Source organism: Chelonia mydas, chromosome 7 (assembly GCF_015237465.2).
Source record: "Chelonia mydas isolate rCheMyd1 chromosome 7, rCheMyd1.pri.v2, whole genome shotgun sequence".
Lineage (NCBI taxonomy): Eukaryota > Metazoa > Chordata > Testudines > Cheloniidae > Chelonia > Chelonia mydas.
In genome coordinates this window covers 32,085,904-32,112,366 of record NC_057853.1, presented here as the reverse complement: position 1 = coordinate 32,112,366, position 26,463 = coordinate 32,085,904, and the positions used below count along the sequence as shown (strand labels likewise).

Genomic DNA, 26,463 nt, shown 5'->3' with positions numbered 1-26,463 from the left:
CAGAGGAGATTGCTCACAGGAGGGGTTTCTGCATCCCTTCCCCTCGCAGAAAGGAACCCAGCTTCACAGGGATCTTCATTGCCTTCAGAGAACCCACCCCCTGCTCCAGTCACTAGACTCCACCACCCTCCTGGAGCTGGGGAGAGAACCCAGGATACCTTGCTCCCACCGATTCCTACAGGCTCCCCACTTTAGCACCTCCCCCACATCCTCCAGTGTCTCTAATAGCCTGTTACTTCCTCCCCACTCTAACCCACCACCCAGTACAGCCAGTGCACAACAGGAGCCCAGCGGGGCTGCTCCACCCAACCTAACCCCACACCCCCCAGCTGCCTCCTCATTACTAAGGGCTTGTTACCTCTGTGCACAGGCATGGTGGTGGGGTTCACTGTGACCTCCATGTCTCTGTCAGATAATTAGTGTCCAGCCAGTGCTGCCTCTTCTCCTCCCTCAAACATAGAGGAACAGCCTGAGCATCTCTGCCATTTCACTCACACCAGGAGAGGTGCCTTTGGGGGTACGGTGCTGGGACTCAGGACACCTGGGTTCCACTCCACCACAGATCCCCTGTGTGATCTTGAGCAAGTCGAACAAGACCAGATTTCCCAGAGAGCTCAGGACTCCTGGGTTCCTTCCATTCCAGCCTCCACCACAGACTCCCTGTGTGATCTGGGGCAAATGACTGAGGCCCTTACTTGCCATGCACAACTGGGGCCAGATTTCATAGCTGCTTCTGCTGTGCCACTTAATGGCCTGATTTCCCCAAGGGATCAGCTCCCAGCATGCCAAGTTCTTTGGAGGTCTGGGGCCTGCTCAATGCCGACACCAGAGATCAAACCAGCTGCAATATCTACAGATTGAGCTAAAAACCCAGGGCTCCCTTGCTGGGCTGTAACAGACTCGCAGTCTCTGTAAATCAGGCACAGACCAGTGGCTTACACTGAGCTCTTTGGAAAATCTGCCCCATAATTGCTCTGTGCTTCAGTTTCCCCACCTGTACAATTATTTGATTGCATCCCAGTAGTACCTAGAGACCCCGACTGAGACTGGGGCCCCCGTTGTGCTAGGCACTGCACAGACCCCCCGTTGCGCCAGGCACTGCACAGACCCTGACCATCACCACAGATTCTCTCTTGCAAAGGCACCTACTCCTGCCAGCCGAGCCAAGAGGGAATCGCAATCAGCAGCAAAGGGCAGGTGTGTTACCCATGCTGAGCAATCCTGTCCCTTGGCCTCATCTATGACAGTAAGACAACGGCTTCCTTTACTCCTAACCTGTAGTTTGTGTGTGATGCCAGTTCCAGAGCCCAGTCACCCTGGGAATTCGCTAACCGGCTCATTTGTAAAGCATAGAGGACGAGACACGAGGAGCATTTCTATTCCAGTCAAAGACTTGGCTGAGGTCAGGGGCCCCGTTATTCTGGGCGCTGTATGAACACTGAGCTTCCCTTCCGGTAGCACCTAACTGGCATTTGGGATCGAGGGCCCAATTGCGCTGGGTGCAGCTACTGCACAAACACCCTCCCTGCTAATGCAGGCCTGAGAGAGAGATCCTCTCTCTTCTTCACTGAAACAAACCAGGAAGACTTGGCCAGCTTCTAATGCCTTTTAGAAACATTCTTTGATTTTGCCAGCTGGGTTTTCAGAAACAAAGGGGATGGGATGGGGGGTGAGTGTGACCTTGTTTGTGTGCCTTTTGCTGCGGGGGGGAGGGCACGGGGGGAATCAGGCAGAGAAGCTTGGCAAAGGAAGCTAGAAAGGGAAACGGGTGCACAGGAAATGTGTCTTTTCTCCAAGGTGGCAACGGGCCGTGTGTCGCTGTGTTTTCGGGATTTGATTTGATTTGATTTGGTAGGGACTAAAGGTTGATAAAAGTCAGTTTTAAATCCCAAACTGCACCGGAGCTTTCTCCTCCTAAATGCTGCATAAATCCGTTTAACATCCAGCCGCGCACCTAACACCTAAACTCTACTAAACTGTGTAAATAGCTCTCTGTGCTAAATCGACTAAACCATCAACCAAACCCCCCCCAAGCCAGTTAATTCTGATCCAACGCTTAACCGCTATTTGACCTCTAAACATGCTAACCTCTGACCTTTGACCTTCCAGATGGTGTTATATGTCTCTCTCTCTCTCTTATTTGATTTTATCTTTTTATTTTTTTTTTCTTTTAACCGTCTACAAATCTCTTCTCTAAACTCTTTAAAGGGAACAGTGATAATGAGCGGCTGGCGATTGCTAGGCAGAGAATTCCGTATCGGCTCGGTCGAGTAGTAGATGAGTGGCTACTCGACAAAGGTAATTAACGATAATTAATTGCAATTAATTAATAAAAAAAATTTAAAGGTGCAGAGCTCTCCCGCTGCCGTCCCAACCCTCTCCTCCACCTCCTCTTTAGAAAGTATCTTGTCCTGGGAGCTTAGTTAAAAATTGGTGGTGGGATTTGGATGGTAAAGGAGGGTGGATGCATGATTTCATTGGTCACCGAGAACTTTATATAGCTCGGTCAGTTATGACAGATGCAGCCCATCCTTTCCCCAGCTCTAGGTATCTTGGGTTTGGGTTACAGACTTATGTAACATTATTAGTTTTCTATAGATGAAGGGAGACTGGGGTTAGCCTGATTCACAGCTCCTGCAGAAGTCAGTAGAGTTAACCTGTGGGACTCACCGCTCCTGGAGGAGGTCGGCAGGGTTAGCCTGTGGGACTCATTGATACAGATTATTTTAAGCAAACATAACTCTTTAGGATTCCAGGCAGTTGTGAGTTGCAGAAGAATAAATACAGCAGATCAGCAAACAGATGGAGCCTGACTCAGAGAGACACAGGGAGGAGTGCTGAAAGGGTGACAGAGAGGGTTTGCTATTTCTCCCACAGAATGGTGGGGGTGCGATACAGGGAGGTTCTCACACCTACAATGCAGGGGTCGGGAATGACAGATATTATTGAGAGTTGTTATTTTTCACTGGCTCCTGGAGAGCCTGACTGAGATCAGGGCCCCATTGTGCCAGGTGCTGCAGGACGCATGCTCCCTCTCCCAAAGACTTACAGTCTAAGTAGGCTAAAGAGAATCAGAGGCTCGGAGACTTGCCCACAGTCAGCGACAGAGCCAGGAATAGAACCCAGGAGTCCTAGGTCCCTCTCTTGTGCCCTACCCACTAGACTACACCATCTGTCTTGGTTAGGGAGACAGTGAAGGGCATTTTGCTGTTGACTTTAATGGAGCCACCCATTTCACCCTGTATCTTCAAATAGCCAGAATCCCTGTCCCTTCCTAGAACTCTGGGTATTTTTTCACCAGCTTTGTAACTGACTCGACTTTTCATAGCACAGGGTCACACCCTGTTCTCTCTCCGGGCTGAGCTCTGTACCTTTAATGCTTAAACTCAGTTGGGGAAAAAGCAAAACAAAAAAAGTAATTTTAAATCTTCTTTTAACCAGCTAATAATATGCTTTTAACACAAACGAACGCTAAACCAGTCTTGTAATGGATTTTAAACCGATAAATTCAAAATGTATTTTAATAACCAATTCTTAGCACGTTTTTCTAACTGGGATAAGCATCTAAATGTATCTTTTAATGTCTGTAACTTGATTGTTTAAACAACCAACAACCAAAAAAAATCAGTTAAAGGGACTTTAACAAGCTAATTTATTTAAAACAAAAACCGAGAGATTTATATATCTGTATTTATATACACCTGGATGAACCAAAAAATAACAAAACAAGATTTAACCCTTTGAGTAATATGGGCTTTTATGTGTTGATTTTCCACTTTGGATGCTAAATTTCTTACCTTCATCTGGATTATATTTGGAATTTTAAACTGATTTTAAAAAAAATCTCTTACCTTGTCCCCCCACCACACACAAACACAGACACTTGCAACACATTAACATGAGATGAACACCCCACCCCACCACAAGAGATCTGAGTCTGGAAGAATTTATCCAGTTTTAAACTCTGATCCTCAGCTGATGTAAATGGAGTTATGGCAATTTACACCAGCTGAGGTACCAGTCCAAGTGAAATGGAAACTTCTGCCAATTAGAGTTGCTTTGTGAGCAAAATTCACCCTGGTGCAGAAATCCAGCATAAGACTTCTGCTCCACTCAATTGGATTTAAGTGATGCATAAGCAAGGGTGAATTTCACCCTTTAGGACTAAACCACACTTTTTTATTATTATTATTTTAAAAGCCTTTGGGATGGATTGTTTTTAAAAAGAAATAAGGCAAGAGGGGGTTCATCAGATCTGTGCTTAAATGGACACTGTAGCATCTAAAGAAAGATTAAATCTCCCACTTCTGCAGAGCATTTTTAACTGTTGCCAGGGAGGAGGGGGGAGCTATATTTCTTATATCTGATTTCATCATTGATGCCTTACGGTTAACTTTTTTTTTATTTGGCACTTCAATCAATGAAAAGAGACTGGTCAGTTTCAAGCCTGGATCTCTAGTTAGTTTCACTTTTGTTTTTAGTCACTTTCACCTTCAGGGTTAGTCCCAGGCTGCAACAAAGAGCAACAGGGTCAGCTCACTGGGTTATCTTTTATCTTGGGCCCAATTTTCCTCTCACTTACACCAGTGAAATGCCGTTAACTTCATTCGCAGTGATCAGGAATCCCATTGGAACAAACACCCCAGGGCAGGGGTGGAGTCTCCATCTCCAGTCCACACTGGCTGCCTCTCTGGAAGATGCTTTAGTCAAACCCAAGTGATTGGGATCTTTGCAGTGTTAGTTTGGCGACATTCTCTGCCTGGGTTAGACAAGACAGCAAAGATGATCTAATGGTCCCTTCTGGCCTTGAAAGCCATCAGTCTATGAATGATCTGTACTGCTGTAGCACCTAAAAGCCCCTGGTCCTGGACCAGGATGCCACTGCACTAGGCAGTGTACAAACACACAGCCAAGAGACAGTCCCTGCCTCATAGAGCTCCCAATCTGAGTCCAATATTCTCAGTTCTTTTCAAAGTACGGCTGCTTATTGCGGTGCCAAAATGCAGTATTGCCAGCTCGGAGGAGGGGTCAGAAATCATGAGATTGGCTTAGAAATCATCACATTTTTTAAAAGGAGAAATTTGGGATTCCTGTTTGTTTGCCTTCTGCATTTTAAGTTTCTAGGACTCACATTTTCCAGCTTTCCCCCCACCCCCCAAACCTCAACAAGGAAGCGTGTCCTACTGGGCAGAGCACTGGACTGGGACTCAGAGTTCTCCTTCAGGCTCTGCCGCTGGCCTGCTGTGCCTCAGTTTCCCCTTCTGTAAAATGGGGATAAAACCCTTCTTTGTAAAACACTTCGAGATCTGTGGAGGAAAACTAGGAAATAAATAAAACAGGAAGTGTTAAAACTTTTTTTTTTTAAAGAGAACAGAAATTCTCACCTAATCCCATGATTCCTGGAGCTGGGGCTTTCAGGAAAAACACCAGATATGATAATATTCCGAGAGTTGTCACAGCTGAGATCTTAGTCCTCTTTTATACTAGTGTAGGCGAAAGACAAATTGAGCCCACTGTTTGCAGTGGAATCCTTCAAAAATAATAATTATCCCATAAATACTCCAGCAAGGTTTTTTTTTTTTTAGCTTGGGTTTATTTTTAACACCAACGCTGAGCGTTGCAAAGATGCCCGAGGGTGTCGAGACATCCAGATTCCCCTCTAAAAGAATGGAAATCAAGAGTCTCAATCGCCTTGGCTGAAAACACCACAGCTGAGAGCTGTGTCTCAGGAGGGGATCTGACCAGCAGTGTCTCTTTAGCCCTTTGATGACTGAGCATAAGAGATTTGCCCTTGGGGGTGACGTGTGCTGGAGACGGGGTGAATCTGAAAAGGCCATCTCACAAACACAAAGGCCCCAACCTTCTAAAGCTGCCACAGGAGTTCGGGTGCCTCCTGAATTTGCAGATGGTCGCTGCAGCAGGAGATTTCATGGGCTCTTTAAGCACTGAACAGCCTTGTGATGGAAGCTGGGATTTCCAAGGGATGGGCACCCACAGATCAGAGCAGGATTCTTCCAAAGCTCAGATCCCCTTTAGATCTGAAATAAAGATTTTCCCTGCTCCCCCAACGGGCTTTGAGCTCTTTTGGAGAAGCCCCTTGAGTCAGGCTCCCAACATTCAAGACCCTGGCTGGCACTCTGGGGCCAGTGAGGGGTGGCCATGAAGGAGGTCGTCACCTGCCATGCTGTCGCAGCGTCCCACCATGCCTACTTGTAAGACTCAGCACCAGTGCTCAAAGGGTTAAAGCTCTAATGGGCTGTACTGGAGGGGCCAGGGATTTAAAGGTCAGTCAGGTGGGGGCTAGCAGTCACCTGGTGTCACTGCGAGTGTGGGGTGGGTGTGAGGAAAAGGAGTTTGCCCTAGATTGGCACACTGGCCAAACCCCCTCAGAACAACAGGGGCAGCAGCATCTTTCAGGGTTGGGCTCCTAATGTGGAAAATTTCCTCTGGATCAGGGCTGATCCCCTACTCTCTGGAGCCGCTCAGCCAAATGCCATTTCATCAACCAGCTTGTTGAGTGCCATTGTAAGCAACTTCGAGGGTATCTCATTCAGGGAAAAGTTGGAAATTTTGGCTTTTTGGTCTGATAGGGGATGGCAAAAATAGTCAAAATCTCACATTGTTTTGCAGGATGGAAAATCCTGCTGTTTTTAAATATTGTCCCTTCGGTTCAGTGCTGGATCTGGAAGAGTTAGAGTAACATGCTCTGATCCCCCCCGCAAAAAATCACTGAGCGCCCGAACACTCTGTCCCTCTCCAGCCAGCTGTTTGATCCTCTAACCTGCCAGCTGACAGATGAGACATGAAGCCCGAGGCAGCTAGGAATCCCATTAACCAAGTGTCTTCTTGGGCTCCCACCCCAGCTGTGGCCTGATGGAGAGCGCAGAGCTGGTGCTTAGGACACCTGGGTTCTATTCCTGGCTCTGCTGCCAGGCGACTTTAGGCGAGTCTGCCTTTCTGTGCCTCAGTTTCCCCATCTGTAAAATGTAAGGCACTTTGAAAGTGCTGCAGCAGAGCTTGGCAGTCCTATGGAAGGAGAGCACACCCGCGGTCCTTGAGTGGGCCCTCGCTCAGCCACATCAAAGCAGCAACCCTCTTCCTCCCGGCACCCCACTTAGAACAACTTCAATCACTCAGCAATGTGAACAATGCAGTGGGTACTTGAGCGCCACCTACTGGCACATTACTTAGCTGCATAAGTACAGGCATCTCTCAGGTCACTCACATAACAGGGTCCCAAGCTGCTCACCCCTTGGGAAGAGCCCAGCCTGTTATAATGCAGACAACTCTCAGTTGGAGAGGGGATGTGCCTCCTTCCCTGCCAGCTCCTCCTTTTAAGATTAGCATGGGTCCATTTGTACAGCTGTGGCCAAGGGCAGAGCCGACCAGCCCAGCTCAGGTCAGAACTGGCCCCCAACCTCATCCCCGAAAGCTCCAAACAGTCCAGGCTTGAGATCTGCACGTCGTCCACGCCCTTCTCGTCCTGTTTCAGCCCAAGAGCTCACGGGAGGCTGCTTCTGTGCAAATTCACTGCTGAACATCGAGGTGGGGCAGGGAGCTTTGAGGGAGCTTCCCCTGCCAGGCTATGAGGTGCTGGCAATTCCTCTTGCCATGCATGCAACACCTGCAGTGATGTTTTCTATCTCCAGCTGTCCAGCCCCACACACCCCCTTCCTTTCTTCCATCTCCACACCCCCATATCCATCCATCCATCCGTCCTCCACACCTCCTTCCTTCTTTCCATCCCCACACACCCCCATCCATCCGTCCATCCCCCAAACCGCCTTCCATCCCTACACACCCCCTTCCATCCATCCATGCCCCAAACCCCCTTCCTTCCTTCCATCTATCCCCCCCACCCCCGTCCATCTGTCCCCCACACCCTCTTCCTTCCTTCCATCCTCTCACACCCTCATCCATCCATCCATGCCCCAGTCCTTCCTTCCATTCATCCCCCACACCCACACCCTTCTATCCTCACACACCCCCATCCATCCATTCATCCCCCACACCCCCTTCCTTCCTTCCATCCGCACACACCCCCATCCATCCATCCATTCCCCGCACCCCCATCCATCTATCCCCCACACCTCCGTCCTTCCTTCCTTCCATACCCACACACCCCCATCCATCCATTTGTCCCTGACACCCTCTTCCTTCCATCCCTACACACCCCCATCCATCCATCCGTCCCCCACACCTCCTTCCTTCCATCCCTACACACCCCATCCATCCATCCTCCATATCCCCATCCATCCATCCCCAGCACCCCCTTCCTTCCATCCCCACACACCCCCATCCATCTGTCCCCCACACCCTCTTCCTTCCTTCCTTCCATCCCCACAAACCCCCATCTATCCATCCATCTCCCATGCCCCCTTCCTTCCATCCCCACACCCACATCCTTCCATCCTCACACACCCCCATCCATCCATTCATCCCCCACACCCCCTTACTTCCTTCCATCCCCACAAACCGCCATCCATCCATCCGTTCCCCGCACCCCCTTCCTTCCTTCCATCCCCCCACACCCCCATCCATCCATTTGTCCCTGACACCCTCTTCCTTCCATCCTCACACACCCCATCCATCCATCCCCATACCCCATCCATCCATACCAACAGACCCCCATCCATCCGTCCCTGGACACCCCCAAACATCCATCCCCACACACCCCCATCCATCTGTCCATCCTCACACACCGCCATCCATCCATCCGTCCCCCACACCCACTTCCTTCTTTCCATCCTCACACACCCCCATCCATTCAGCCGTCCCCTGCACTCCCTCCCATCTATCCCCACACACCCCCATCCATCCATCCATCCCCACACACACCCTTCCTTCCATCCTCACACCTGCATCCATCAGTCCCCTCACATCCCCTTCCTTCCTTCTGTCCCCCACACCCCCATCCATCCATTCCCCCACACCCCATCCTTCCCCACACCCCCTTCCATCCCTCCATCCTCACATACACCCTTCCATCTGTCTGTTTCCACACACTTCCTTCCTTTCATCCGTCCACATGCCTGCCCTCCAATCCATCCATCACCCCCCACGCCCCTATCCATCCGTCTGTCCCCACACACGCCCTTCCTTCCTTCCGTCCCCACATGCAACCATCCATACCCACACAGACTCCATCCATCCCCCATACACACCTCTCTGTTTATCTCATTCACTAGCCAATTCATCTGACTGACCCATCTCTCCCCACACACCCCCCTAGGCAACAGCTCAGCCATCCCTTCAGCACCAAGCCATCCCAGCCTGGTGCCTGCTGCACTCACAGTAGGCCTGGCCTTTCAACTTGCCGCGCTAACCAGGGCCCAGTCTGGCAGTGCAAACCCTGGGGTAGGCTTTGGTCTCAGCGCTACTGGGAGAAAGGCACTGGGAAGAGACCAGCCCTCTCCCCTCGGAGCAGTACTCAATGCCCCTCTGCCTGTCGGTTTGTGGGGAGACGCCTTTGTGGGCAGCCTAGATCCCCCAGGCCACCCCTTTGTGGGACTAAATTGGATAGCACTACCTTCCCTGCTCTTGATTTCTGGCCTGTGCCCTGGGTGGCTCTGCTGCTGCAGCCTGAACCGAGCTGTGCTGCCCCAACCCACACTCAGACCAGGTGCCCAGAGATTTGGAGAAATGCCCCAGCTTGTGGTGGCTGATTCCAAGCAGGGATCCACCACTGTTCAGCTTCATGGCTTGCCACTTGAACTTCTGCCATCAGCCCTGACTGAGCGGGGAGGGCCCTCTCTAGTGAGCCCCTGCCCCACTTCCTCAGAGGCCTGACTTTCGGCACTGCTGATCTTTGGGTGATCAGGCTGGCTCGCTGGGCACAGGGCTCTGCCCGCGTGGGATAAGCAGCAAGCATCCAGGGACAGATCGTCTGTACCAGCGGCCCTGAGGGATAAAACGCAGGAAGAGATGAAGGATAGCAGAGAAGCAAGCAGGTTTGCCTCAGAATATGCTTCCCTGGAGGCTTTTCAGGCAGTGTGGTAGCACCAGCTGCTCCATTAGGCTGGCTGGCTCGTTCCCCTGAGACACACCCACACACACACACACACACACACACAAACCCTTTTCCTGCTGGCAAGTCAGCTGGATTTAAACTAAGCCCCAACAAATGTGCATTTGCCACCACAAGATCCTTGTGTCTCACAGATAAGCTGATGCTTCCCCTTTTCACAAGCGTCCCGAGATTGGTGATCATCTGCGTTCACAAGCATGACAAGTTTGGTGAGGCTCTGTTTGCAAGTGGCATGAGTTTGTTAACCCTCGGCCTTCACAAGCCTCACAACTTTGCCAGGCCTCACAACTCCCACACGAGCAATCAGAGGGGGTTGGGGTGGGGAGAAGGAATCCAAGACAAATTTAACACAGGGCAGTATTGTGTGTGCGCACACACATCTGGGTGTAGGCCCATAAAAAAATCCAGGTGGTAAATAAACCACATAACAAATAAGCTCTTTAAATAAGCAACAAACCAAAAAATCCATCTAACGAGAGTGAAAACTAATTAACGCGCTAAACTCCCCCAAACTCAGGGAAAAACAAATGAGTGGCAGGAGTCTGGGCAGTTGGGTGCCGATTTCTTAACCCCGAGCAAAAGAAAATTAAAACAAAAATAATCCTGTTTTCTAAAAAAACCCAAGAAGCTGAAACTCAGAGGGTTAAAAACCTGCCGATTTCCAGAGCATTCATCCAAAGCAGAAGCTGTTGTAAAGTCAGAGCGTTAACCAGCTGATAACGGTTCAGTAGGAGCCATCTGGAGTCGGTTTTGCTCACAACAGAAGGTCCCTTTAACAATCCTCCTCTCTTCTCCTTTTTTAAAAGGCGCCTTTGAAGGCGGGAGGGAGCGAGGAGAGAGCGTGATGGCGGGTGGGGTGGGGGGGAGTTGGCCAGGATTTGCTTTCTAAACTGCTCTGCGCCACCTGGATGGCAGCTGGGACGTGGCCAATGGTGGGGGGGGCAGGGACAGGTTGGAAGGCAGATCAATTTGATGGCACGGCTTCGGTCCCCACATGCGGCCCCCAGATTTAGATCAGCTGTTGGTGCTCACCATCACCCCAGCCCCCAAAACACATCTCAGCTAGCACCTGCCTGTGCCAGCCCAGTGTGGGCAACTAAGCCAGGATCCCTCTTACACTCATGGGTCCCCCTTGCTCCTCCAGCCAGCTGTGCACCCCCACACCCCAAGGGCCCAGCCCTTCCCCACAAACACTTCCTCAGCTCTTCCCTCTCATAGACATATACCCCCTCACCAGCCCCTCCCCCCCACACTTCTCCAGCCCTTCCCCCCCATAGACACATACCCCTCTCCAGCCCTTCCCCACACACACCTCACCAGCCTCTATCCCATAGACACCTTCCCCTCTCCAGTTCCTCCTTATGAACACTTCCCCAGCCCTTCCCCCTCAGAGACACATATCCCCTCCAGCCCCTCCCCACGCACACCTCCCCAGGCCTTCTCCCCATAGACAGGTACCCCTCTCCAGCCCCTCCCCACGCACACCTCTGCAGCCCCTCCCTGCATAGACACATACCCATTGCCAGCCCCTCCCCACACACCCCTCCCCAGCTCCTCCCACCATGTACACATACCCCTCTCCAGCTCCTCCCCACACACACCTCCTGTGACATTCCCCTCTGGTGTTATCTGGACTGGTGATTTGCTAGGCCTCTCCAATCCTTGACTCTGGGAGCCAGCCTTACCCTGCTCTGCTGTGAGAACCCCCTCTCCTGGGCTGTTCACGCACAGCCTCTGGCATGTCAGCTGCTGCCAGCTATTTGCAAGCAAATGACACTAGCCAATATCTCCAGTCCCAGACACAACCCTAGGAACCTCTGTATTGCAGTGTCCTCCCCAGCCCACCCCCCATAGACATGTACCCCTCGCCAGCCCCTCCCCACACACCTCCCCTGTCCCTCCCACATACACACATACCTTTCCCCATCCCCTCCCCACACACACCTCCCCAGCCCCTCCCCCCATGGACACATACCCCTCTCGAGCCCCTCCCCACACACACCTCCCCAGCCCCTCCCCCATAGACACGTACCTCTCCCCAGCCCCTCCCCACACACACCTCCCCAGCCCCTCCTCCCATGGACAGGACCCCTCACCAGCCCCTCTCCACATACCCCTCCCTAGCCCCTCAACCATAGACATACCCCCTCTAGCCCCTCCCCACACACACCTCCCCAGCCCCTGCTCCCATGAACACGTACCCCTCACCAGCCCCTCTCCACATACCTTTCTGTAGCCCCTCAACCATAGACATACCCCCTCTAGCCACTCCCCACACACACCTCCCCAGCCCCTCCCCCCATAGACACCTAACCCCTTCCCATACCCTCCCCAAACACACCTGCCCAGACCCTCCTCCATAGACATGTACCACTCTCCAGCCCCTCCCCTCACACACCTGCCCACAGTCTCTTAGGTGGGCAGGTGCATCTAGCTCCTTCCCCCTCAGCCCCCGGCAGCTGCACTGCAGCCTTGTGTCTGATATGGGGGGGGAGGGGCTGCACAGCTCTGAACTCCTGGGCCAACCAGCTCATGCCCCAACACTGCCCCTTCAACGCACACACTCCTTCCCCATTAGCTGGCCAGACCGGAGCCAGCACCCTGAGAGGGGAAGGGCCTTGTGTCCCATTCACCACCCCCATGAGCCAGTCATTCCCCTCTTCCATCTCCTGCAGTGGGGCCAGATTGGGGCTGGCGCCCCCTAGAGAGGAAGGCCCCATATCCCATTATCAGCCAGAGGGGATCTAACAATTCAAATGTCTGGGTTGTGTTCAGCGCCTCTGTGCCTGCACGTCTCTCGCTCCTCCTCCGCTCACTGTCTCTGTTCCATGCAGGGTCTGTGAATGCAGAAATGGGTCCCAAGGGTCTGGGAGGGAAAGGGGGGCAGTTTGGGAGGGAAGGTAGATAGATAGATAGAGGAGTGAGTATGGGGATGAATGCGTGGAGCAGGGGTAGAGATGGAGGCGGTGGAGGGATGGGGGCGGATAGATGTAGGGGTGTGGGGAGATAGATGGAGGGGTGTTCAGGGATGTTGGATGGGGGGAGGTGTGGGAGATGGAGGGATGTGGGGGCAGATGGACGGGCAGGGAGCTGTTAATGGAGAGGTGGGGGATTGGGTTGGAGGATGGAAGGATGTGTGTGGAGACAGATACATGGAGGGTGTAGAGGGATAATGTTTGGAGGAATGTGGGAGAGGAGGGGGGTGGTTGAGGGATGGAGGGAGGAGGTGGTGATTGGGGGGTGGATAGATGGAGTGGGTGAATAGATGGAAGAGGTAGCTGGGCAGATGGAGGGGGGATGGAAGGAGGAGATGAATGGATGGAGGGAGGAGATGGAAGGAGGGGTGTGTGGTGGGGGTGGAGGGATGGAGGGGGTTGGATGGAGGGATGGATGGGAGGGAGTGGAGGGAGCGGGTGGAGAGGTTGGAGAGCATGGAAGAAGTGGGTTTGGTTGGGTATGGAGGGAAGGAGGAGGTTGGATGGAAGGGGGTGGCGGTGATGGAAGAAGGGGATGTGTTTGGGGACGGAGGGAGTTGGATGGAGGGGATAGAAGAAGATGGGTGGTTGGGGGTAGAGGGAGGGAGGGGTATGTGACAGCCCGAAGCCATATGCAGCTGCGTTAGGAGCCAGTGCAGGGGTGGGTGGCTGGCAGGGAGTGAAGTGGGAGGAGGAAGTGAGAACGTGGTGAAGGGGCGTCGCTGTGGCCCCCAGTCAGGGCAGTGGCTGGGGGCTGTCATAGGGACCCCTGCCTTCTGCAGCCCCTGGCTGGCTGGCTGGCTGAGCTCTGCCTCTCTCCTGGCCCGCCATTCACTCGATCTTTCTTTCTCTGTTTATTCTTCCCTTCCCTGCGACCCCCACCCTGCAACTCCATCCCTCCTTCCCTCCATGGGCCTCATCCCTCCCCTTTCTCCCTTCCCCACCTTGACTCCCCCTCACCCCATCTTGGCAGGTCGACAGCTGACAATATTTAACAGCCAGGCCGCCATCAAGATCGGGGGCCGGGATCAGGGCCGCCCCTTCCAGGGCCAGATCTCGGGGCTCTACTACAACGGGCTCAAGGTGCTGTCCCTGGCGGCCGAGAGTGACCCCAATGTGTGGGTGGAGGGGAACCTCCGGTTGGTGGGCGAGGTGCCCTCCGTCATGACCACCGAGACCACTGCCACCACCCTGCTGGCCGACATGTCCACCACCATCATGGAGACCACCACCACCATGGCCACCACCACCACGCGGCGCGGCCGCTCTCCCACCATGCGCGACAGCATCACCCAGGTGAGTGGGGGGAGGGGAGAGAGGAAGGTGGGGGGGTCTAGTACTTGGGGGAAGGGAGCTGGGAAGGTCGCAGGGGTCTGGTACCTGGGGGGGGTGGGTGGGAAGGTGAGGGGCTCTGGTACTCAGGAGAAGGGAGATGGGAAGGTGCGGGGCTGGTCTGATACCCGGGGGAGGGGAGATGGGAAGGTGGAGGGAGTCTGGTACTCAGGGAAGGGATCTGGGAAGATGGGGGGGGGTCTGGTACCCAGGGGAGTTGAGATGGGAAGATGGGCGGGTCTGGTACCTGGGAAAGGGAGATGGGAAGGGTGGGAGGGGGCTCTGGTACTCAGGGGAGGGGAGATGGGAAGGTGGGGGGAGTCTGGTACCTGGGGGAGCTGAGATGGGAAGGTGAGGGGGGCAGTCTGGTAGCCGGGGAAGTTGTGATGGGAAGGTGGGGCGGGTCTGGTACCTGGGAAAGGGAGATGGGAAGGTGTTGGTGGGCCTTTGGTACTCGGCGGAGGGGATATGGGAAGGTGGGGGGAGGTCTGGTAACCAGGGGGGCTGAATGGGGAGTTTGGAAGGTAGGCAAAATGCGAGGGGGCTGTTTCTCCTATCCTGTATCCCCATCCCCTGGGCTCCCCCAGAGTTGGCAACTCCCAGGTAAGGCAGGGGACCGGTGAGGTGCCAGGGGATGCCCGTGGGATCCAGTCTCCTGTCCTGGCATAGTTGCAGGGCTCACTGCCCTGCTGTTCCCCTGCCAGGTCTCTAAGTGCCCCCCTTGTCACAGATCCTCAGGCTCGGGGCTGTGCCCTTGGCTTTGGAACAGTCTCTTGGAGGAAGTGCCAGACCCCAGGGCTCTCACTCTTCCTCCAGGGCAGGTCACGTGGCCTCCCGCCTGCTGTGACTCACCCTCTGGGGTCCAGCCCTCCTGCTTCCCCCTGAGCTCTGCCCAGCAAGTCTAGCTGAGACAGGCTCCTGGCAGAGCCTTGGCCACCCCTCAGGACTGATGCCCCTCAGCCGGCATTTCCAGTGACCCTCGAGCAGCGTCCCCAGGGCAACCGGTTTATTAGTCACCTGGCACCAGCAGAGGCAGCCCGTGGCTTAGCACAGACAGCTGAAGGTTAAAGCACAGTCCATTCGGCTCAGCCCAGAGCCCAGCCCCGGGGTCAGGCTCTGTCTGTCTGCCCACCTCGGTCTGTTCCCAGGTGGGAGCTGCCAGTTTCCTCCAGCAGCCAGCGCTTCACCCGCAGCTTCCCCTCCCAGTCCTTTCTTCTCCAGCTGGGGTCTGGGCTCAGCTTCCCTGCTGAGAAGTGGGGAAATCCATCTCCCTCTGGGTCCTTGGCTGCTCTAGGTGGCATTGGCCTGGTGATCAGGTTTGCCATTCTCTTCTTGGATTTGCCATTGATTTGCGGTTGTGACTCATTCAGTCTCAGACAGCAAGGTGACGTTCATACCTATGTCTACCAGCCTGCCCTGAGAGCAGACAGTCCTTTCTTTCCCATTGGGGAGCCATGCAAAATACTGGGGAAACACATAGGCTTCAAAGAACTGTTACAGAAAATGCCCACTTTGTCACTCACCCTCATGGGCCAGGCCTCCTCCAGACCTTTACCGCTCCTGGGGAGATGGCAGCACACTGCAGATGAACCATGGTCCCCCGCAGGTGCTTCCTTGGGAGCCTGTGACCAGAGATACACAACACCCAGATAGCATTCTGAATCCAAAGTGGTGTGCAGCTAGCAAGAGGTTCAATGCATCGGAGACAAGGGAAGTCTGTACGTGTCTATCTGGAGCTTGTCTACACAGGAACGCTAAACTGGATTGAGGGAGTGGGTGAACAGAAAGCAGACTAGCTATTCCTGATTAATTCTGTGTGGGGAGGGGACACTGATTCCAGATTAAGAGCATCCACAGATACAAACCCTTACCAGCCCCTCCTCCCCCAGAGGGCAAACTAGGCAGGGCTAGCTTCTCCAGACACACTTGATTTGGTCCCCCTTTCAGCCCTGCTGGGATCTTTTGTTCTCCCGAGTATGCTCTCCTCAAACCAGGCTGGCGGAAGGCTGGAGCCGGAATCCTCAATGCTAACAGACCTGGCGTGTTGTCCCTTAGCAAGCTGGGAGCACTTGGAGAGAGGTGGCTTGGTGGAGCCGTTCTCTGGCCAACCCGCTAGTGACTCAAACCAATCTGGGCAGTCAGGCCGGGCAGGAAACGATTTTCTGTCCCATGGGGCTTTTGACGATCATGTGCGTTTGTCCCCAGAGGAGAAGTCAAAATGTGGACAGTGCATAGTTGAGGGGAAACCTGTCAGTTGGGGAAATGGAAATCATTCAGCAGAGGAGGGAGGTTCTGGAGCAGCCCTGTGGCAGCGCGTGGCTCTCCAATTTGAAGATGGAACTGGTTCTGTTTCTGACCCAGATTCTCTGATGGAGGTGCCTGCGATAGCAGGGTCTGGACTCGGTGACCCGGGGTCCCTCCCAGCCCCATGGCCCTGTGGTTTTGATTGGTTTTCCTTATCTTTTGTAACCTTTGGTCTGAATTAAGTTAATTTGGAAAGGGAAGTTCATTTTGAGCCAACCCTCCAAATCTTTCCAGTTCAAAAGAATCAGCCATTTGGAAGCTTGTTTCTGACATTTTTTTCAAGCCAGGGAATTTGTCGGAGCCTCCCCGACCCCAGGGACACGTTGAGCTTTGACGAATGGGCCCTTTTGGCAATGAAACATTTCATCAAAGTGTTCCTGACCAGCTGGAACAGTCAGCCAGGCAAAGGTTCATTTGGCAAAGCCGGATTCATAGAGTCCGAGGCCAGAAGGGACCATTGTGATCATCTAGTCTGACCTCCTGAAAAACCTCCTGCATAGGCCTTTGCTGAATTCACTGCTGGGTGAACTAGAGCAGATCTGTTAGAAAAACATCCCAGCTTGATATCCACAGCTCTTGGTAAGCCAGTACCATCCCCCTACCAGGCCACTGTACAATAGCCATACATCACAGCCCTGGAGCCCTGCTCCCTGAGCTGGCATCTCCTGAGAATAGGGCTGAGTCAGCCAGGGCTGGCCCCCAAGCAAGGAAACAGCAGGGGGCAGGTGACTGCAGTCCTTTGGGAGGGGGTGAGGGCAGTCCCTGCAATCACAATGGAGGGATCGGGGATGGGGGCAGAGCGGGAACGGGACTTAAAACCCCCAAATTAATTTCTGGGAGAGGCATCACATCAATGTCACACAAACAACTGCGGGGAAAGGGGGAATGGGCAGGGCGGGGAGCAGGATGGAGGGGAGGTAGGCAGGGCCTAAAGCTTGTGGGGGTTGAGGGGTGGGCAGGGCCTGGAGCTGGGAGGTAGGCAGGGGGGTGGAGGAGGATGGAGGCGGTGAGGGCAGGGACTGGGCAAGGATGGATGGCGTGGGCAGGAGCTGCAGCTGGCGAAGGGGAGGGAAGGGGTTGGGGAGGATGGATGGATGGGTGGGCTTGGCCTGGTGGTCAGGGATGGAGGGCAGGGGCTGGAGCAAGTTGGAAGAGTGCAGGACCTGGGGTCTGGAGAAGGGGAGGCAAGGGGAGCATGGGTGGGTGGGCAGAGGGCAGGGTCCAGAGAAGGATGGAGGGGGCAGGCCAGGGGCTGGTGCTGTGCTGCCCAGATCAGGGTGTAGGACAACGTTATTCACCTCTGGGGTCACCCTCCCCAGGAGCTGCTGCTGCAGCAGCCACAGGATTTTTCTTCTTCCTCACGCCCATGTGTATGAAAAATAAAAATCGCTGACAAAGTCATCTTCCTGTTGCCATGGCATCCAGAGCAGTAATTAGACCAGCCTGATTTCCCATCCTTGAGAGAGAGGCTGGGGGGGTAGGTTTCGGGGGGAGAAAGGGAATGACTCAGAGATGAAACGCAGGGAGTTTAAAGGGGATTCTATTTGCGGTGGGTTTTTTTATGCTCTGGCACCCAGGCGCCCCTCCGGAGAGTGTTCTCTGCCCCGGGGGGGGGGGGGGGGGGGGGGGGCACGAGGAAGGGACAGTGGCTTAGCCCCACCACAAACAAGACGTGAGCTGGGCAGAGAGGGGAATAGAACCTGGAAACCTGGCTCCCAGCCCCCCCGCAACCCACTGGACTCCACTCCCCTCCAAGAGCTGGGGATAGAACCCCGGAGTCCTTTGCTCAGTCCACTAGAAAGTGCTGGATATGAACAGCTCCTCGTCCCAGGTCCCCAGCAGTTCATCTGTCCTGGGTGCTCACCCACTGCCTCCTGTTTAGGAGTGGGGAGGCTCAGAGCTGAGTGTGGGATCCTTGCTTTGGGGGGCTCCCCAGGCTGGACCTAGGGGGACGAGCCCCTCCATGCTCCATGTATAGAACATAGTTGCAGTGACCTCTTGATGTGGTGCTGGTTTGCAGTTGGACTACATGCATCCATGGCTCCTCTATGTGGCAGGGGGACAGCCCGGCTGTGGAGCTCAGGGGGCAGTGGTGGGCAGGGGCTGTGCACAGTTGCATGGCAGGGACAGTGAGTCTCATTAGTCGGTTGGGGCCAAGCCAGGATACTGATGGGATTAATGCACTGGCTGTACCCATTAGGGAGGGATTTATGGCTGTAATGAGGGGCCAGCATGGGGCACAGGAGCGCTGGCACCGAGCCATGAGGAGACCAGAGATCCATCACACAGGACTGCCTTGGGGGGGGGGGGTGTGTTGCTATGTAACAGCCACGTCACAGACCCCTCCCCCAACCGAGATCTGGTCCCCATCAGGCTGGGCACTGCACAGACCCCCCCCCCACCCCAACAGAGATCAGGGTTTCTGTCACGCCACATGCTGCACAGACCACCTGACACTCAGGCATCCTGTCGCACTGGACAGCACACAGCCCCCCCCCCACAGAGAGCGGATTCCCCATCATGCCAGGCATTTAACAGAAAGTGGGATCCCCATCATGCCAGGCATTGCACAGAACCACTACTGAGATCAGGGTCCCTGTCGCACCTGGCATTGCAAAGACCCAGCAACTAAGATCGGGGTCACCTTGGGCCAGGCACTGCACAGGCCCCCACCCCCAACCAAGTTCATGGCTCCATGGGGCCAGCTCTGCACAGACACCTAGTGAGAAACCATCTCTGCCCCCGAAGAGCTTACAAGCTGGAGGCACAGAGAGCAATGGAGACTGGGAGTCAAGACCTCGGGGTTCCATCCCAGCAGTGGGAGGGCTGGTGGTTAGAGCAGGGGGCTGGGAGTCAGGACTCCAGGGCTCTAGTCCCCGTTGCATCTGGAGGGCACATGCTGTTGAAGGCCTGGCAGAATGGCAGCTTCCCCCTCGGGCAAGGACTCTGTCCTGTTGGGAGAAGGGGTTGTTTTGGTAGCATAGCCCATCCTTTCTGCACTTAAGAAGCAGCCTTGTCTCCAGGCCTCCTGTCAGGCTCTGCCCCAGAGCCCTGCTTTTCAAGGCAGCTCCGTTGATCTCTGACACGTGCTGGCAGGAGCAGGGCACACTTCCCCTGCTGCTGTTCACTGGTATGCCCAGACCCTCTCGGCATGGCCCACATGGGCACCGACCGCAGCCCCTTCCCCAGGGGCAGCACAGCACTGCTAAAGCAGTCAGCGCTCTCCACCCACAGCTTGTGCTGCATTGAGTGCAAGGGGCGAGCGCCCAGTGGAGCCCTGCAGTCCATGCCCCCAGCACTGCCTGCGACAGAACGCCTCTCCTGAGCCCCTACCCTGAGCCTTGCAGCACCCTGCCCACCAGCACCCTCTGCTGGCCTCCCACCCCACTCCCTGCAGCACAGCACCTCCTAGTGCAGCCCAGGCTGCAAGGGAGAGCACCCCCTACTGATCCCCCCAGCACCTGCTAGGTCCCCCTACTAGCCAGGCCCAGCAGTGCTTAGCTGGGGAATTGCAGCATGATTCCACTTGCCCTAAGTCCTTCGCCACCTCAGTCGCTATTTCAAGGGGCTAGTGGCCCACGGGGAAGCGGCTCAAGAGCCCAGGAGGACCTGATTGAGAGCACTCACCCCAGGAGGACCTGATTGAGAGCACTCGAGGCGGAGAGCCCTTGGAGGTGTGAGTGTGCTGTGGAGGAGAGGCCTTGGGTTGGGAGGGAGCCTGCTACATCACCCATTAACTCCAAAGGAAGCCAGATTGGGAGAGTTAATGAACAGCCAGCGGGAGGGGGAATCCCCCATGGGCCTGCATATGCCCCAACCCTTCTGTGTCCTCACCCGACCTGCCCTTCCTAGCCACACCCTGTAAAGAGGAGACCGGTACCAGCCCCCTAAAATCCTCTCCGGATTTGCCTTCAAGCTATGGCTTTTGGGGCCAGGGGCTCCTGGATGTCCCCTGCTATTCAGAGCAGGCTTCTGCCTTTCTGAAGGCAGGAAGGGAGGGGCAGTGGCTCATGGGGTGCGGGGAGGGGAGGGGGTATTTGGGATTAAATGCAGGAAAAGGTGGGGATCAGATACAGATGGGTGGGGGTGAACCAGAACAGCTGGCTGCAGAAGAGGCAAGGATTAGACACAGCTGGGGGCAGGGGGTGAGAAATGATCAGTAACAGCTGGTTGTTTGGGGGAGGAGGGGCAATTAGACACAGCGGGGTGTGTGGGGGGCATCAGACAGCTGGCTGGCTATGCAGGGGGAGGGGCTATCAGACACAGCTGGCTGTGTGCTGTGTGGGGAAGGGGGAGAAATAGACCCAGCTGGCTGATGATCAGCTATGACTTACAACAGGGTGAGGATTAGACACATCTGACTGCGGGTGGAGGGATCTGTCTTAGCTGGCTGAGCGCAGGAGGGAGGGGTGACAATCAGACACACCTGGGTGTGGGGGATTTGTCACAGCTGGCTGTGTGCAGGGGGGAGGGGTGGCGACCAGACACAGCTGGTTGCAGCGGGTGTGGGGGTGATTTGTCACAGTTGGCTGTGTGCAGGGGGGAGGGGCGATGACCAAACACAGCTGGTTGCAGGTGTGGGGATGATTTGTCACAGCTGGCTGTGTGCATGGGGGAGGGGCGATCAGACACAGCTGACTGCGGGCGGGGGGGGGGGGGCAGGGGAGGTGAGAAATAGACCCAGTGGCTGAGGGGGGATGATCAGACCGCTGACTGCAGGGTGAGGATTAGACACAGCTGGATGCGGGGAAGGGGATTAGACATAGCTGGCTGCAGGAGAGGGGAGGCATTAGATACAGCTGGCTCCATGTGACCGGGGCTAGCTGTGTGACTGCAGCGGGGTATCGCCCCCCTTCACACACACTCTGCAGTGCTTCCACATTGCCATTCCTGCTGCTGTGCCAGGGCCCTGATTGATTCCCTGCCCCTGGGGTCCCTGTCCAAGTCTTTGTTATGTTAATTCCGACACGCTGAGCATGATCCCCGCAGCCAGCTCTGGAATACTGATTGCTGGGGAGCAGGCCCCTCCCTTCCCATACCACATGGTACCCTCACTGGATGGGGAACAGGGAGATGGATAGGTGGGAGCCAGACCGAGCCAGCCCAGTATCCCCCTGGCCCAGCTCAGAGGAATGGGTTAGCAGCCCGGTGTCCCCACCTCCCTTCCATCCTAGATTAAACCAATGGGCCCAGCTGGCCCGGCATAGATGAGATTGGGACCCCCTTGAATTGGGTGCTACACAGACAGGCCCTGTCCCAAAGACACAGGGTGGGAGAGGCAGTGGGGGTGGGGGAAGGAGTCACTTAAAGTCAGTGGCAGAGGCAGAAATAGAACTTACAAATCCTGACCCCCAACTCCCGCAACAATTAGGCCCCCTTCCACTCCCAGAGCCAGGGCTAGAACTCCAGAGTCCCAGGCCAGTGTCTATCCACAAGGCTCCCGGACCCGACCGCGGCTGTTCGCCAGCCAAGCTGTGTGTCTGACCCAGTGGGACCGCACAGCCTGGTTTCCCCCTTGCTTTGCACTGCACTGGGATGTGGGAGACGCAGGCCAAGGGTGCTGGCCTATCCCTGCGGCATATTGGCAGCCTGCACCGCCAGAAGAGGTTTTTGCTGTCAGTGTAGGCACACCGCCTCTCCGAGCCATTCTTCCCACTGCCTAGCTGCATCTGCACCGGGGGCTAGGGCAGTGTAGATATGGGGGCTGGGGAGGGGGAGGGGTTCACACCCCAGCACACCGTGACTGTGTGGACCTGAATTTGAAGTGGTGCCCAGGCCTCAGAGAACTGACTTTGAGGCACGAGGTCCTACCATAGGTGATGGGGACCAACACATGAGAGTGTGTGAGGAGCGCCCAGGCCTGGCAGGCTCAGGGTGTGAGGAATGGTCCATGAACTCCTCCCCCTCCAGGGGGCACTAGCTCCAGGCTGGCCCCAGGCTGGGGGCTGTGTGCGGGGAGGGCACGCCCTGCACCACCTCACTGAGCTGTGCTCTCCTCTCTCCCCAGAACACAGATGACCTGTTGGTGGCGTCAGCTGAGTGCCCCAGTGATGATGAGGACCTGGAGGAGTGTGAGCCCAGCACAGGTGGGTCCTTCTCTCTGCTGCCGGCATGTGTGGGTAGGGGGCTTCTAAAGGGTGCACTGGACACACACCCTGACACACTGTCCCCTCTACACACACCCTGGCAAAGACACACATCCCACACACACCCTGACACACTGTGCCCCCTATATCTCCTACACATGCACACAGCCACACCCATACACACTACACAGACCCTGACACACTGTTCTGCTTACACACACACTGACACACTAACCCCTACACACACTCACCCCTACACACACATTAACCTACACACACTGACACACACATCCCTTTACACACACACACTCCTGCACTCATTGAGGCACACACACACTTAGGTGCACTCACACACATGCACCAAATTTACACACACATCCACACATCCCTGTGTATGCACACAGAAACACACATGCAGAGGCACAAACCTCTGCGCACACACTGACACACAAACTTCTGTTCATGAATGCACAAACCTACACAATCCCTGTGCTCATGTGTGCACACAGACACCCCTTTGAACTCACACACAAACACCTGTTGGTGACCTGACACATTGCTACATGCACACACTCACACAAAGACACATCCCTGTGAACTCATAAAGCTACACACTTGTGAACACTCACACAAAGACACAGCCTTATGAACTCACATAGTGCTACACACACGAAAGCACACCCCTATGGATACCTGCACAGAGAGACACAATCCTATGAACTCACCCAACACTACCCTCTTACCCCTATGCACACACAAATAGAGAGAGAAACCTGTGAACTCACACATCTGCACCCTCATGCACACACGCCCCGACAAACACTGCTCCTGACACACACACCCTGATTCCCCCATAAACTCCCCGCCCCCAGTTCTATGCTGTATTACACTAACCCACTGCCCCTCCCCACTGATCAGGTCCTCAGTATCAAACCTATATTTAGCAGGCACCCTCCCCACACCCTTAGACACCTCAGGGTCTGGCTGACCCAACACATTCAGCCCCCGGCCTCCCTTACCATCCTGTCTGCCTTTCTCCAGACAGGCGGAGGGTGCAATGGCTCCCCTACACCCCACCTCTCTCCCAGCACCTGCTCCAGGATTTACAAGACCAAAGAGTTAGCTGGAGCCACCCCTCCCCCATCACACAAATCCAAGCCCAACTGGGAAAAGTGGGAATAGAACCCAGGAGTCCTCGCTCCCAGCCCTCAACCCCCTGCTCTAACCATTAGACCCCACTCCCCTCACAGAGCCAGGGATAGAACCCGGGAGTCCTGGCTCCAACACACTCCTCCACCCCTCTCTAATCACAAGATCCCACTCCCCTCACGGAGCCAGGGATAGAACCCAGGAGTCCTGGCTTCCAGCCCCTACTGTTCAAAGCACTGGATCCCACTCCCCTCCCACCATACAGATTCAGGCCCAGCTTGTGAAGCATCCCTTTATTACCTCCTTTCCCATTTGCTGGTAGGATGAAAGGGCCTTTAGTGGTTCAGGAATCATTGCTGTAGCAGACTGTTAAGGAGCAGCTGCACCCCACCCTAGAGGTGGCTGCATCTCAGCACCAGGCAGGGGAAACTGCCCCCATTCCCTACACCAGATGTGGCTGCATCTCCACACTGGGTGACAGATCCCTGTGTAAACAGACAGCATTACCCACTCCAGAGGTGGCTGCATCTCCTCACTGAGTGCTAAACCAGGGCTAGGGAAACCTAAGAGGTGGACACTCCCTGCTTGAGCAGGGAGGTTTTTCAGAAGGAAGAAGAGGTTTACCTCTGGCTTGCTGGGACCTGGCTGTGCTCCTTTGTGCCATGTTGTCATTTATGCTGCAATTGCGGAATTCCTCAGGGAGAAGTACCCTGCGGGGGGTGGGGAGGCTGGTGTCCAGGGCCTCTAAATCCCTCTCCACTTCTCACAAAGAGCAGAGGAGGCAGAGGGAGGCAATGATTAATGGGATCTAGGGGGACTTTGGGAGCTTTGATTGGCTCCAGCTCAGGTTGCCAGGCTGAGAGGATAGAAAGCATCAGGTTCCCAGATGATCTCCAGAAATGCTCCCCTCCACCATGCCATTAGCCAGTGGAACTCACTGCCACAGGATCTCCCCAGGAGTGAGAGCTTAGCCACGTTCCAACAAGGGCTCAGGACTTTAGACAGATACCAGACTGTGCAGTGGTAGAATTCAGCATAATAACCAGAGGCTATGGAAGGAACTGTACTTCTCTGGGTGGGACCAGCTGGGGACAGGGGGACCCACCACTGCAGGGTTCTTTGAACCTGCTTCTGAAGCGGCTGGCCCTGGCCACTGTCGAAGATGAGGTACTGGGTTAGTGGGCCTGTTGGGCTGATCCAGTATGGTGGGCAGGTGGGTTATGGAGTGATCTGGAGTGACAAGGGACATTGGGTGATACCAGGCAAGAGCGGCTCCTTGGTCTGATCCAATGGGGAGTGGGGAGGATACTGGGCTGGATGTGCCCGTTGGTCTGATCTGGAGTGGTGAGGGGGAGAGGAAGGACGGTTCAGTCGCTCAGGTGACTAGGGAGACCTGGCTTCAATTCCAGATCCAGGGCAAGAGTGCCCCCTATTGAGCCCTCCACTCCACGCTGGGGTCTGCACTGACTGCAGGGTGAGCTTCCCAGCCCCTTGGGTTTGTTCTGTCACTCTCCCTACCAGCGTAACAACCCAACTTAGCCAGGGGGAGCCGCTGTCTCGCGCAGGTTTGTTCTTTTGCGCCAGTCCCCTCTGTGGCCAAGTGCTAAGATCTGACAAGATCACAGCCAGAGTTGTTATGGCCAGAGGCATAGAACGAGAGCATGGGGGGGAGAGGGGAGGGGAGGGGAGGGGAGGGGAGGGGTGAGGAAAGAGACATAAATCCAGGCAGAGAGTGAGCAGAGCAGAGAGCCACATCCATGGGAGACACTGCATTGGCTGCAGGCAGAACCCCGCCGTCCCTGCAGAAACACACCCAGCCACAGATTGATGTGGCTTTGTATCCTCTCTAAATGGAATGGAAATTGCAGCGTGGGCTGGTGGGGGTAGATCCCACGCTCTCATTGACCACCCCCCCTCCAGCCGCCCAACATCCACACCGGTTATTGCTCTTAACCACCTCCGCTCCACCGCACTCCCTGTTCCACATCACCCAGGCGCTGGTAGGGCATGAAATTTTCCTCCCTGATGGGAAGCAAGGGGGGATTTATGAGCCTGGCAGTGCAGGGAGCGCCTGGTGCTGCACTGGGCCTGGTTCATTAGCTCCATTCTTTATTGTCTGGGGAGCGCCAGGACCCTTCGGTGCGTGTTTATCTCCTGTGCCAGGGATGAGTCGACCTCCCCGTTGTGTGTGAGATTTCCCAGAGCCAGGGCAGCAGCAGGGAGATCTGCCCCCTGCACCCACCCACAGAGGGCCCCACCCCAGCCAGCATACCTCCCCCTGCCCGTCCCCCATTCCGTCTCTCTGCCAGCCAGGGGGCCAGTTAGATGGCATTCAGAGCTGCACCAGGCAGGCATTACATGGGCATTGGGTGGGAGATGTTGGTTGCACACGGGCATCTAGCCCTCTCTGGCCAGAGGCTGTAGGGAGTTCAGCAGGGGATGCTTTCACGTTGGAGTCAGATCTGATCCCAGCCTGATGTTAGGGGGCGTGGTGCTGAAGGGAGCAGAGTGGGGACTCAGCAGGGGGCGCTCTCCCCTCTTAGTCAGTGCTGACCCCAGCATGACACTAGATGGGCCGTGCAGCAGGGTG

General features: G+C 55.2%; 1 protein-coding gene and 1 long non-coding RNA gene across 33 annotated transcripts in view; one reads left to right on the top strand and one right to left on the bottom strand.

The window, feature by feature from the left end:
- The window catches only part of NRXN2 (neurexin 2), a 274,349-nt gene that overhangs the window by 235,319 nt on the left and 12,567 nt on the right, over positions 1 to 26,463 (top strand). For 23 of the 32 annotated variants that reach the window (XM_037904496.2, XM_037904495.2, XM_043551343.1 and 20 more), the window contains 3 exons: positions 2,209 to 2,298; positions 13,976 to 14,298; positions 22,646 to 22,724. In XM_037904496.2, coding sequence (XP_037760424.2) covers positions 2,209 to 2,298; positions 13,976 to 14,298; positions 22,646 to 22,724 — 492 coding nt within the window. The remainder of the gene's footprint in view (positions 1 to 2,208; positions 2,299 to 13,975; positions 14,299 to 22,645; positions 22,725 to 26,463) is intronic. The other 9 variants (XM_037904501.2, XM_037904500.2, XM_043551337.1 and 6 more) reach the window with 1 other exon arrangement.
- Positions 15,295 to 20,587, bottom strand: LOC122466580. Its single transcript, XR_006292210.1, has 3 exons — positions 20,266 to 20,587; positions 19,394 to 19,589; positions 15,295 to 15,956 (listed from the first exon to the last, which is right to left on the bottom strand). It is a non-coding gene; the product is annotated as an uncharacterized LOC122466580 (long non-coding RNA).